This window comes from Nycticebus coucang, chromosome 7 (assembly GCF_027406575.1).
Source record: "Nycticebus coucang isolate mNycCou1 chromosome 7, mNycCou1.pri, whole genome shotgun sequence".
NCBI lineage: Eukaryota > Metazoa > Chordata > Mammalia > Primates > Lorisidae > Nycticebus > Nycticebus coucang.
The window spans coordinates 75,877,517-75,891,004 of record NC_069786.1 but is presented as its reverse complement, the minus strand read 5'-3'; the positions used below and the strand labels follow the sequence as shown (position 1 = coordinate 75,891,004).

General features: G+C 41.3%; 1 protein-coding gene across 4 annotated transcripts in view; it reads left to right on the top strand.

The window, feature by feature from the left end:
• The first annotated feature begins 8,685 nt into the window (after window positions 1-8,685).
• SESTD1 (SEC14 and spectrin domain containing 1) overlaps window positions 8,686-13,488 on the top strand; it is a 134,446-nt gene continuing 129,643 nt past the window's right edge. For 2 of the 4 annotated variants that reach the window (XM_053597672.1, XM_053597674.1), the window contains exon 1: window positions 9,035-9,258. Coding sequence is in view for 1 of the 4 variants with exons in the window: in XM_053597671.1 (XP_053453646.1) it covers window positions 9,319-9,502 (184 nt within the window). In the remaining 3 variants the exon portion in view is untranslated. Of the gene's footprint in view, window positions 8,909-9,034; window positions 9,259-9,289; window positions 9,503-13,488 lie in introns of those variants that run through there. The other 2 variants (XM_053597671.1, XM_053597673.1) reach the window with 2 other exon arrangements.

Sequence of the window (13,488 nt, the reverse complement as noted above, 5' to 3'; positions counted from 1 at the left end):
TGAGGCCTTCTTCATCACCCTATCTACAATACAACCTAGCTGCTATTCTCTGTCAGTTATCTCCTCTTTTATTTTTCTCCATAGCATTTATCTAACACCTGCATATTTTACCTTTTTTTTATCTATGGTCTATCTTCCTCTTTTATTCACTGTAGCATCTTCAATTCCCAATATAATACTTCAAAATAATAAGTACTCAATAAATATTGGTTGAGTGAGTGGAAGAAGAAATGCCTATAAATACTCATTCTTGGAGAGAGTATGGGAGAGGGGTAGGGAAGCTATGGCCTTAAGGAGGCCACAGTTAAGGATCTAGAAGGCCACATGTGGCCTTAAGGCAGCAGCTCCCCCACCCCAGGGAGACAGAGACAGTCCCTCTTGTGTGGGAAAGTATTACGTGAGCAGTATTTTTAGAGCTGTGTCCTTCAGCAAGCCTCAGCTCAGACACGCATAGCCAGTGCATTTTGCACCTCAGCACACTTGACTTCATTGATTTACATTCCCCATCTGTCCTTGGCAGGCTGTTGAGGTTTCTACCCCCAGCCCACAGGTACTTCTCATTTAGATCCTTCCCTCAATTGATGCTCTGCTCATGCAGCCAGAGCAAGAATACTCAAAAATTTCCTCCAAACAGTATGTCCTTTAGTGCTTCTCACCTACTGTATACACTCTTTCTTCTGCTTTTTTTTTCCTTCCCTCAACCTAGATAATGGTGAATTTTCTTCTAGACTCAGTTCAAATGTCAAAGCCTCAGTGAACCTGTTACCAGACACCCTAACAGTGACTCACCTCTGGGTCCTGGTAGCATTTTGCATAGCATTTACTTACAACTGTAGGATGTATCATGTTACATTGAGTGTTTGTTCAAGTTCCTGCCTCCCAATGAGACTGCGAGTGAGCTCATGACATCCTGGTCTTCATCTCCAGGACCCTAACACAGCGCTGGCACTCTAGTTTCAGTTGAATGAACAAAGAAATCATTGAATGTCTTTTCCTGTGCTTTTTCTCACACTCATCTTCTGTCCAAGTAAAGTGTTTCAAAGTTGGTCATATGATGTGAGAATGACACATCTTCCTGCATACAACCAAGTGGATGCCTGAACACAGAATCTCTAAACACTTCCAGAGGCAGACACTTGAAAGTATGTAGTCACAGTTTCTATAAACAAGACACCCGGGGATTGTTTGTTGGGAGGGTAAGCTGAGCAGCAGCAACAGCTCTTGCCCCAAATTTGCAGCTGTACTTCAGGTGGAAAATAGATGATGTATTTTTTTAATCCATAGGAATGGTAATAAATATTTATTGGGTTGCATAATTTTTGGTCGGGGCTGGGTTTGAACCCGCCACCTCCGGCATATGGGACTGGCGCCCTACTCCTTGAGCCACAAGCACCGCCCTTGGGTTGCATAATTTTTTACATAACAAAATAGGGTTGAAAAAAATAAAGTTTAGTGAGGGCCCACTTGGTGGTCTCCATTCTTGGAGTCCCCAAAGAGAGCACACTTTTTAATTCCTCCCCACCCAAATTTAAGACAGTATTAGTGAGGCCTGAAATTAGCCAGTGTCACATGTTTTGAGCACACTGATCCTTGGTGCTGGAATCAAATAACTCCACACCCTAAGAAGTGGCTTTAACCCAGGATGACACAATCTGTGTTTGTCAAATTGCCAACTTAAGAAAGAAAGAAAGAAATTGTTTAAAGGCTCTTTGTTATATAATGTTTTATTCAGAAGGAGAGGAAAAGTTGGACTGATACAAAAGGCAATTCTTTCCATTTTTCCACTTTATCCCACAACCAAATCAAATCTTTCCTTCTGTGTTGCTGGTGCCTCCTCGGACTTCCTGCACCAGGACTTCTCAGAAGCTGCCCTTCAGCCACTGCTCTGGGACGGCTGCACACACCTCTCCAGGGCAGCTGGAAAGAATGACTGAGTGGAAGAAGCCTGGCGATGGGTGGAGATTATTTTTAAACGTGTTCTGTTCCTATTTTGCTAAAGAACACGGGATTTTCTAAAAAATGTAGACAAACAAGAGAGTCATTTCTGACCACCAGAGAATTGAAGCTCAGAGGGAAACACTCCTCCCTGGCTTCAGATTCTAAGAGTCCAGAGCAGAATGCATTGCTTGATGGCTGAGGTAAATACTCTTGACCTTTGTGTTCAGACTACTGACTAGACACGTTAGAAAAACAAAGGGGAACCTTATGATTTGGACCAAGCTTGTTTTTAACATTCTTTTCTGTCTTACTAATATCTAGGACCTAGCCCCATATTGAAATACCATGGAACTGAAAGGAAAGAACTTTCTGTGTAACTTAACTAATACCTTTTTAATGAGACCTGAATATTTCACTGTGCAGATTGAATTTGACAATCAAGTCTTTTTATCTCTTCAGCTTTGCATAAAATATTTAGTAAGCAAAAAATTGTATCAAGCAAAATTGTATTTTTCTATCATAATCACATATAAATTGAAGGGTTTTTTTTTTTCTGGGCTATGATTTCAAAGGAAGATTAGCAAATGAGAAAAAAGTACTTGAGTATAGATTTTTAATATAAAATGATGAGACTAGAAGTAATTTACAGCATAATTTTAATACTTGAGAGGGTAATAAGATATTCCACAAAAATCACCTTTCCAGGGTGAGGCTCTAAGAAGCACACAGCTTGCAGTGAACATCTATTGTTTTTATCTGTCTGTTACCCTTTCCTTTCTCTCTGGTGGGAAGGCCCTTATCTCCCTTGGGGTGAACTTTCTCCCATGATGGAAACTGACAGTTAAAATACTCTGCCCCCAACACCCCGGGCTAATCTTGATCTACTGGCTGGTGTTTGAATGTTCCTGTGACCCAAAATAATAGGCACTCCTGATATTTTTCTACAGACACTGGAGAATGTATGTACAGCAAGTGCTTCCTGGGCTCTGCTCCCTGTAATCTAACACAAACTGATTTGCTGTTGAACAAACTGCAGACAAATCCAAGAGGAACAGATGTGAGCGAATGGGGTAAAAAGAAAGATGCCTATTAAGTATTGTTTCAGAAAATCCAGTGTTCCTCCACCCTAATCCAGTTCAAATTGGCTTTGTCATTTGCAACCAAGGAGGTATAACTCAAGAACACACATTTGAGATTTATTGAAAAGAACTATAAAAATTGGCATAGCCAGTTTACTATATTCTATTATGTACCACATTATATTATATTATGTAATATATTGCCAGAAGCATTTAAAACCATTTGCCTGACCAATTTGATTCTCACTGGGCCTCCTTTGTTAATCTCTATTACAAAGTTTATATAAATTAAGAGTGACAGCAAATTGATCACTGACAATTAAGGACTTTTTCCTAGCCTGAAATTTTATTTCATTTTCTATAATTCACAATACTTTCAAAACACTCTTGATGCTTACCACATAAACTTGTATTATGTCTAAATTATGGACCACATCTATTTACACACATACGGATGATACTGTGTATATGCAAATACTTCTTAAGGCTTATGTCAGCCAGTAGTCAGGAGGCCTGGATTCTAGTGATATTTTGTTAACTAACTCTAGAGTTACGTGTGTTGCTTAACTTCTTGGGATCTCAGGAAAAAGAGGATGTTGGAATCAACAGGGTATCTTCCAGCTTTCAAATCCTGATTTCATAACCAGAAAAATAAATCAGTTTTGTTAGAAAAAGGTTTTGCTAATTTTACAGAAAGTAAAACACTGTTTTTAACTCTTTCCTATCGACAGTTTACCAAAAACACTTTGTGGAAGTGTGACTGAAGGTAGTGAGCAACACCTGGTATGAGTGAAGACAAACTATGTTGGCCTTGGGAAAGTTCTGTTGTTTAAAAGACTCCAAATATTAATACTTTGACCTACAAAATGAATTAATAAGATGCCAAAACAAACAAAAAGCCCCAAACTAAAAAAACCTTTAAGATGTCATTTATATAATTTCAGAATTATGAAAGTATATTTAAAAAAATACCAGATTTTTAAAACTGCCTCAGTATAAAAGAACATTTTTGAGTGGATATTAAAATATCGAGTTAGTCAGAACTAACAAATAGGGTATTCAGAGTAATTTCTTCGAGAAATTATTAAACATTTTCTTAAAATTCAGTAATATATTAAATGCACATTACACAATATACATTTACTATTTTAAAATATACTTTGTAAATTTTCAAAAATTGTTTTGAAATGTTAACTAGTCTAAATTTCCATTTTTGTTTTGCCCACAAGGGCACCGCAAGTGATGGGATGAAGAACACCAACTCATCTTTGGTTTTGGCACTACCAGCTTGTAGCTTCCTAACCTGGTATGTTTATGATGATTCTGGTTCCAAGATATAGAAATGCAACCGTGTTATCTCAGGTAACAGGGTGTCAGAGTTTGGTTTTTGTTCATTTGGTTTGTAAAGAATACTTACGGAAATGAGAAAAACTGCAATCTCAGCCATGATATCAAGCTTCCCAAGATCAACAGAAAACAACCTAATGAACAACCCAGGGTCCTGGGAGGAAAGGAATGCAAACTGAATTCTTTTTGGAATGCAGAATTTAAAGTGTGTTCAGAACCCAAGGCATCAGAGAGAGGTTGTGGTCTTTTCTTTACAGAGGGGTTCTCGTCCTAGTTAGTGGAACATCCAATCACCTGAGGAGTGTTTAAAAGTATAGATTTTTGAGGCACCCATGCCAAAAGGTCTGGTCTAGTTCATCTGGGGAAGTGCCTGGCTCACCTTGTTTGTAAAAAGCTCCCAGCCAGATTTTGGGTGCCCTGCTCTATGGAATACCTGATTTATTGCTCCTTCCCTTGGAGTTGGCTTCCCAAGTGCCTCACTACTAGCTGGCTCCTTTAGCTTCTACTCTTTATGCTTGGCTTTTCCAGAGGGAAGACTGCTTCTGATCTTCAAGCCTTCCCTTGAATGTCACCTTCTCAGTGAGGCCTTCCCTGTTCCTGTTACTAAAAACTGTACCCTACCTCCCTGGCACTTTCCAGTCCCGTTCCTTGCATTACTTTTATCCAACATTGTTGCCTTCTAATATACTATTTGATTTACTTGTGTTTATTGCTCGCCTCATCCACTAGAATGTAAGATCCAAGAGGCACAACTTTTGCGTTTTGTCTATACCATATCTCCAGTTCCTAAACAGAGGAGATGCATGCTTTCCACTTAGTCACTGGTTGACATTAACTTCTGTTCACTGGTGATCTGCACCCATGGCCAGGGTCTGTGCCTCCTTTTTTATTCAGCTTCCCCAATGGATTGTCTGACTGGACAGTTTTTTGGGACTGAACTTTTTCCCAAAGCCACTTTTATGAATGGGCAAGATTTCACTGTTTATAGGTTGGTGCCCACCCAGGGGTGATCAACTGTGATTCAGGAATTATACACACAGCACAAAGGAGTACTTTCTAGAGCCACCTCTTCAGCAGGTACTGTGGGAAGAACATTTTCTCCAAGAACCTGACTCTGGTGCTTGGAGGGAATGTACCTAACCCTGCTGAGCTTCAGTAAAGTGGCAGTAACTATCCCAGTCTGCCCAAGACTGAGCATTCTTCAGAGGTTCTAGTGAACAATATATGGAACATACATGTTTTCAATATGAATTTATTATAAAAATAAAACAAAATGAGTACGAGAAGTTATAATTTTAGATGACAGTTAAATGGGGCTTAAAAAAGCCTAAGGGAAGTTGTAGGGGAGACATCAGGAATGCAGAAACTTGTTGCTTAATGTATCTTTTGGATTCTTTTCCCCCCACCCATGAATGTTTTTTAAATGTTACTCTCATTTAAAATAAATTGATTTCTAGTTGGCAAGGGCTTCTTGTACATAACTTCCAAAGTGATATTTAAGGGGAATAAATGCAAAGATGCACAGTTTCCAGAACAAATTGCAAAATACAGGTTGGAAGAAATACGGTTTTCTAGCTGTATATATGTTAAAGATCTAAAAAAGATTTGGGAGTATATTTGTTTGTTCTTTGCCAGCAAGAACATGACATTTATGAACAGTATGAGGTGGTAGAAAATAATGTGATTACAAGCAGGAATATCATTTGGAAATATATTCCTTAGAATGCAGGAATTCTACTTCTCAAGTTTCCTCTTTATACTTGGGATATTGGATTCATTCTATGTACCACATTTTTTAAGAGGCACTAGAGTATGTTTAGATGAGAGAGGATGGAGGAGATGGATGGGGTTAATAAGGACAGGTGTGAAAAAGCACATACTATGATTGCTGACCTCAAATGTTTACAAGGCTGCCTAAGGAAGAGACACCAGGTTGGGCTGCACTCAACAAATGTTAGTACTAGATTCAGATTCACTGAGAATTTTAGCACACACTGTATTCATATTTATAATAACGATGTAAGGTGCTATGATTATGGCTTACCCTTCTAGAGTTGAGCAAACTTATACATGTAGTTGGAAAGGTTTGCTACTTCTGCTAGATCACACAGCTAGGAAGTTACAAAACTAGGATTTGACAACACCACTTTGGAGTTTAAGTCCAGGGTGTTTCTACAATACCATTGCTACCTACCAAATTTACAGGGAGAAACATTTCAGGTCAACACACGGATGAGCAGAATTATTCAAAGATGAATATGTGAATGAGGTAGTGAGTGGTTTCTTATCATTTAGAGTTCAAACATGCTGGACAGCTACTTTGCAAGGATCTGATAGTTACTTCATTCTATATAATACACACAGAGATATAGATATACCACAGAGCTGAAAAAACCCCTAATGCTTAGTGAATTTGAGAGACTGATCTGAGTGCACTCAGCAGTTATTGGAAAATATGCACCCAAATTTCACTCTCTAAATTTGCAGTCTAGTTCTATTATCGCGGTTACCCCTCATCTGATAACTAGGTAATACGAAGTGGAAATAGAGGGTATGGAAAGAGAAAGGGCAGGGATGTTTTGTGAATTACTATAACGGATTGTCTTGCATGCTCTCGCTTTATTAGGATAAGGAAAGATGCAAGAGATTTAAAATGATAAGCAGAGAATGCCACATAGTAGAGAAAGGAACAGAACACTGTGGAAGGTTAAGGCAGGCAAGGACTATGGATTTTATTGCATTTCCTATCTGTTGGAATGAGTAATGATTTCAGCCCTTCAGCAAACAGTTGAAGAGAATCTTCTTTGTGCTGAACACTGAGCTCTGCTCTGGGCAGTCAAAAATGAACTCGATAAAATCCTCATCCTTTGGAGGAACACACAGCCTAGGAAGAAAAGATCACCATGCAAAGCAGGAGGGAAAAAGTACTAAGAATTATCATAGGGAATACTGTAGATAAAAGGTTCTGTGAACGCAGAGAGGAAGTAGTATTTAGTTCAGTGTATGTGTAGAGTGAGGATGTGGGTGTGATGAAAGGTGGGGATGTTAGGAAAGATTCCAAAGAGGATCTGATGCACTACTTCCTGTCTTTAAGGATAGTAGAGTTCACCTGGTTAAATGAAGGATAGATTTCAGATGGGGAAGGCTAGAAAGCAGAAACAGAGCCTGTTAAATCTCTGCATGGTATGAAGCTATGTTAGGAGTTGTAGGCCAGAACAGAAGAGGGTAAGAGATCACATTATAAATGACTTTTTATGCCATGGTAATGAATTTGAAGTTGATACAACCAAGTGGAGAGCCTCTCATGGATTTTAAGGAGACATGTCATGCTTGGTTCTGCGTTTTTGGAGCATTCCCTGGTAGTTCTATGAAACTGAAGCAGAAGTGAAATTAGAAAGGCGTGACCTAAAGACTGGCCAAAAGTTGAAGTGGAACAGACAGATTGTTAGTCACAGATTTAAGAGAAAGAATTCATACATGGGATTTTAAATCAGAGTACTTTAGTAGAGAGAAATTTGGTTGCCTACTTGTTGGCATAGCAAGATTTTAATCAATGGAATTAGGTGAGACTGAAGTGAGTGGCTGAGGGAATAACATGGAAGTCCTGGAATTGGAACCACATGGCCACAGGGATCTGTGGATTCACTGATTATTCAGGAAATAATATAAAAATGCTTTGAGCATTAAAATAAGAATCAAGAGTCTGAAATCAGGACAATTGGAGAAAAATGCCTAGGTTGGTACAGATGGGGAAGTAGCCGTGGTCAGAGAGAGCCCCATTTGTGGATTACTTGTGGACTGCCCAATGGAAAGATCCTCAGAACAAATACCCTGAATCCAGACCTTCTCCACCGCAACCCTTTGCCCTCCAGCTACCTTCACCTTTCAGCCCCACCAGCACTCCCTCTTGGCATCTCCTGGCAGTGGGTGGGTACTCGGGAGCAAAGGAATCCCGGTAAACCGAGAATGTTGGAATGCTGAAGATCTTGGAGACCTCGTACTCGAACCTTCAGGATGAGGCTAGAGGAAACAATTTGCCAAGGTGTCAAGTGACGGGCCCTTCCTTGAGCCCGGACTTCCTGACTCCAGGTCCAGGGCTGTTCCCACTGCCCCTCACAGTCTCCTGGCTCCGGAGCTGGGAGCTGGGAGCTCGGCAGGGGTGGGGACCGCAGGGTCCGCCGGGTGCGTCAGAGCGCCCCCCACCCACACATTCCCAGGGGGACTCCCGGCCCGCCCCCTTCCAGCGCCGGGCCAGGTCCCTGGGCCGCCGTCAGCCGGGCGCGCGCGGGGTCGCGCGGACGCGGGTCGGGCGGCGGGTGCCGAGAGGTCGCCGGGCCACCCGCGCCGCTGCCCCCCGCCTGACGCACGGAGGGGCCGGACGCAATTTGCCGCGAGTGTTGGAGCCGCCGCCGGGCCCGCTCCGCCCCCAGCCCGCCTTCCTCCCGCCTCGCCCTCCGCCTCCGCCCGCACCTTGCCAGCGTCCCCGTGTCCTCCCCAGCGCCCGGGAGCCGCCGGCCGCGAGCGCCAGCGCCGACGCCAGCCAGGTGAGTGCGGCGGCCGCGCGGCCCGGGCGGCCCGGCCGGCCCGGGCGGGAGGAGCGCGCAGGCCCGGCGGGGGCGGGGGCGGGGGCGGCGGCGGGCCGGGCCGGGCTTTCCTCCCCCGCACGGGCCGCGGGCGGGCGGCCGGGCTGCGCGGGGAGGGACGCGCGCCCCCTCCTCGCCGCCCGCTCCTCGCGCCCCCGCCGCCGCAGACAAAGCGCCCGCGGTGGGAGCCCCGCGGGCCGCCCCTGCCTCCGCGCCGCCTGCCGGGCGCGGCCGAGTCCGGGCCGCGCGCGTCTCCCCGCCGGAGCGCCCTTGTTCATTTGTGGGTGAAAGGGACCCGCATCGTGCAACAGGTTTGGGCGTTAATCCTTTTTTTCCTGGCAGGTCTTGTTCTCCGGGCGTGCAGGGAGCAGATGCGGCTGCCGGCGCTGGGGCTAGTCCCGGTGTCCAGCGCCCGCGGCTGGCTCCTTTGTGTGACCGGTGGCCAGCCCTGCCTGGTGGGTGGAGGACACGGCTCGAGGCCCCTGGGCTGTGCTGCGGAGGCTCCTGGACGTCTTCCTTTTGGCGTGGGGCTCGGCTTCTCAGGGCCTGCAGGAGGTTAATATCCCTCCAGCCTTTGGAGGAGTCACAAAGAGGAGGGAGGGAGAGAGCGGGTTGGCCAGGGCATTTATAAATACACATATATATATATGTACACACACACATATATATATGTATGTATTTGTGTTCATATTTTAGGTAGACCTATATCAGAAATCAGCTGCAATGCTGACCAGCTCTTGAGGGGTCGGGCGGGATTTCACCTTGGGATGCACGGTTTGGCCCCGCTGCTGCTGTGACAGCCCCCGTGGTTCTCCTGGTGCTTTGACATGTTTCTCTCTTACACAGACATCACCGGAGAAGTTGGGAGTGCTGTTAAGGGAGTAACTAGATAGCAGCTGTTTGACAGTCATCGCTTTCTTCAGGATTTGTCTGTGTCAAGCGTACCCACCAGGCATCCCACCGTAGCTTGGCAGGCCCTCACATTAAAATTGCCACTCAGAAAACCCCCATGTTGGTATCTCTTAATCCATATTTTTCCCTTTCTGCATTTCTTCCCTTCTTCCTTTCCTTTCTTTCTTTTTTGGCTTGCTAAATCTTATTTTCTTGGTGTGAGAAATTTTTCCCCTAAGAAAGAATGCTTAATAAAGTACAATTTATCTTTGTTTACATACCTTGGGTCACGCCAGTACCTAGCTGGTTTCATTGGTATGCTATTTTGGTGTAACAATACTAAATAGAAGGAAGATATATTCCTTTTGCTTTGAGCAATAAAATACTTCTTTGTTCTAGAACCAGGAAACCTTTACACATAATACTTTTTGTGGCCAAAGTTGGTGACTGTCTTTACCCCATGACTGACTACACGAAAAAAATCCCCAAAAGGCCTCTAAAGCATTGCACAACTCTATAGATTGTTTTTATATTCCACATTCCAGGAAATCATTTTGCTGAATATTTATTTAAACGTTTTAGACTAAATTTAACCTTGAAAATTGGGCTTACTCTAATAAGTTCTCCAACATTAGAATTGATTGTCTGTGAAGAGTTTACCAAACATTGTAGTCCCTGGGAGTAAGAGTTGAAAGAAATAATTGATGGAAAAGATTAAATGCCAAAGATGGACTAAGTATGTGACAGCAGAATGCAAGACATAGAAAGTGGTAAAAAAAAAGGTCATCAGGTTTCATCTATTGGAGTTTTAGTTGATTGGCAGACATATAAGGACAGTTTAAACAGGCAGTCTTACTAACAATGTATCTGAAAGTAAAATATGCACTAATTGAAAAAAACAGAAAAATCACATTTTGATTTTTTAAAAAATATACTCTATGAGGACTCCTTGCAGCATTTTCTGTTTCCTAAAAGCAAACTGGGTATTAATGACAATTCTGAAGAAATGAAATTATACTAAATGAATCTGATTTGTACAGAGTATCTCTGGCATAGTAGTTTTACTTTCCTAAATATGCCATTTATCTGTGTAACATCTAACTTCAAAGACTTCCCAAGCTGTTGAAAACAACAAGAGCAATCTCTTGAGAAAAGTAGGATATTTACTTATAAAAAAATTGCAGAAATGTAAATTTCTGTAAAAAGTTTTCTTTGAGATGTAATGTAAATGCCAGAGAACTCACTCTTTTAAAGAATACAATTCAGTGGTTTTAGTATAGTCATAGGATTGTGCAGACATCACCACTACTAACTCAAGAAAATTTTCATCACCCTAAAAAGAGTTTCATAACCTGTAGTGGTGACTGCTGTTTCCCCCTCCCTGGTCCTTGGCAACCACTAATCTACTTTCTTTATGGATTTGCCTATTCTGGGCATTTCATATAAATAGTAGTTTTCATTTAGCATGATGTTTTCAGGGTTTGTTCATATTATACCATATATCAGTATGTTATTCCTTTTTATGTCAGAATAATATTTCATTATATGACTGTGCCACATTTTGTTTATCCACTGGGCAATCATTTCTACTTTTTGGTTATGAATAATGCTGCTTTGGATACTCATTCATTAGTTTTTGTATGGACATGTATTTTTAGTTCTCTTGGGTATATATCTAGGTATAGAAGCGCTGGATCATATGCTAACTCAGTTTTAGTTTTTGAGAACTGCTAAACTCTTTTTCATACCTGCAGCACCATTTTGCATTCCCACTAGTAATGTATGAGAGTTCCATTTTCTCCACGTCCTTGGCTATACTTGTTAACATTTGTAGTTTTGATGATAGCCATTCTACTGACTGCGAAATGCTATCTATTTCATTTGTATCTTATTTTTTCATGTTCTTAATTGGCCATATGCATATCTTTTTTGGAGAAATGTCTTTATGATACTTTTTAAGTTTATGTTTTTTACACATGCAGTTTCTCATTTAATCTTTTGGATAATCCTGTAAGGTATGTTTATCCTTATTTTACTGCTAGGAAATTAAGGTGCAAAGGAGTTAAATAATTTGCTTGTTTTTTAACCCCACAGTTAGTTAGTAAAAGGCATGGTTGAAATATAAACACAGGTCTTCTGACTCTACTTCCTGCATTCTTTCCATGTGATGAAGCATACAAGAGTGAAATTCTGTGTGTGAATTTGCTTGGCTAATGGGCAACAAAGTGGGAAAAACAAATAAAAAAATCAAATGAAACATTAACAAAAAAGCAGGTGCTGTGGCTATACTGCTTCACAGTCACTGGATCTTACTATGTTCTTTTCCAATAAATTCTTTGTTTTCTCTCCTATCCTAATAAGGTGGATCTGATTTCCTTATGTCCAGTGGAGAAACAGAGTCAGGGTGATTAAACCTGTAACAGTGTCTTAGTGGCATAGCTGGCCCTAGAACCCACTGTTCACTCAGACACATGTTGTACTTTGTATTCCCTTGAAACCTCTACGTTCTCATTTTTCCTTCTAATGGAAAAATAATTGAATAATTTCACATTTTACATAAATGTTAAGATTTTTCTGGATTAAACTGAAATTAACTTTTATTTTCCAAGAGGATAATTTGCCAGTTTTCACTTTGAAGTACAGGATTACCAAGGTACTTGTTTCAGTTTTTTTGTTGGTATCACACATATCTGCAAAATTCTCACCTCCTTAGAGGTCAGGTAGGAGCCATGTGTTATTTATCCATCTTTGCACACCTGTGTTCCAGCATAGTGCCTGACACATAGCAGGGACTGTAACCTTTGTTGAATGAATGAATACAAATGTATTGTTTAAATTAAAACAATTATCTAATTTTTTTTTTAGCATAAAGGCAATTTTTTTTAGCATAAAAACAGATTCCTGAAAATGAAAATCTTATCTCTAACATGACCCCCAAAATAATAAATGATGGAAATGAGAATTTGGCTTAAAACTAGACACTATCTTGTGGGAGGAAATAGCTGTTGTAATAGGCTCTTATGTACCTGGTATCTGGCACATGTTTGTTTTTCAAGTACTTAGCTCAGTAGCCACACATGATAGTTGTGCCACAGTTGTTTATTAAATGAATGAATGAGTAGTGAGTGAATGAAATAATTAGTTTTCACTATGACAAGTAGAGGAGATACAGAAAAGGGGTATTATATATTTTAATTGTCAAACATGATATGTGTTTATTTTTTATAATTCAAATACATTTTAAAATCCAAATAATGATATGTACTCACATAAGAGAAATACTTGGGTCAGTTCAGGGTGGGCGGTGGAAGGGGGGTTAGTAAAAAGGGGGATAGGGTGCTCCCACTTGAGGGTCACAACATTACCATGTGTTACACATCTCTTGGGGGTGGGACACAATTCTAAGAGGGACTTTGCCTAACAAATGCAAACCGTGTAACCTAATTCTTTGTACCCCCGATTAATCTGAAACAAAAGAAAACAACAGTATATGGAGTAAAAGCTGAAAATCTCCCTTTAGTTCTTGTCTTTTTCCCTTTCTGCTCATCTGAGACTATTCTGGTTTCACATAACCACTGTTAACGGTTTGAGGTTTGTATTTCCATACCTGTAGCTTTGCATTGATGTGTGTATGTGTGCAACATAATCAG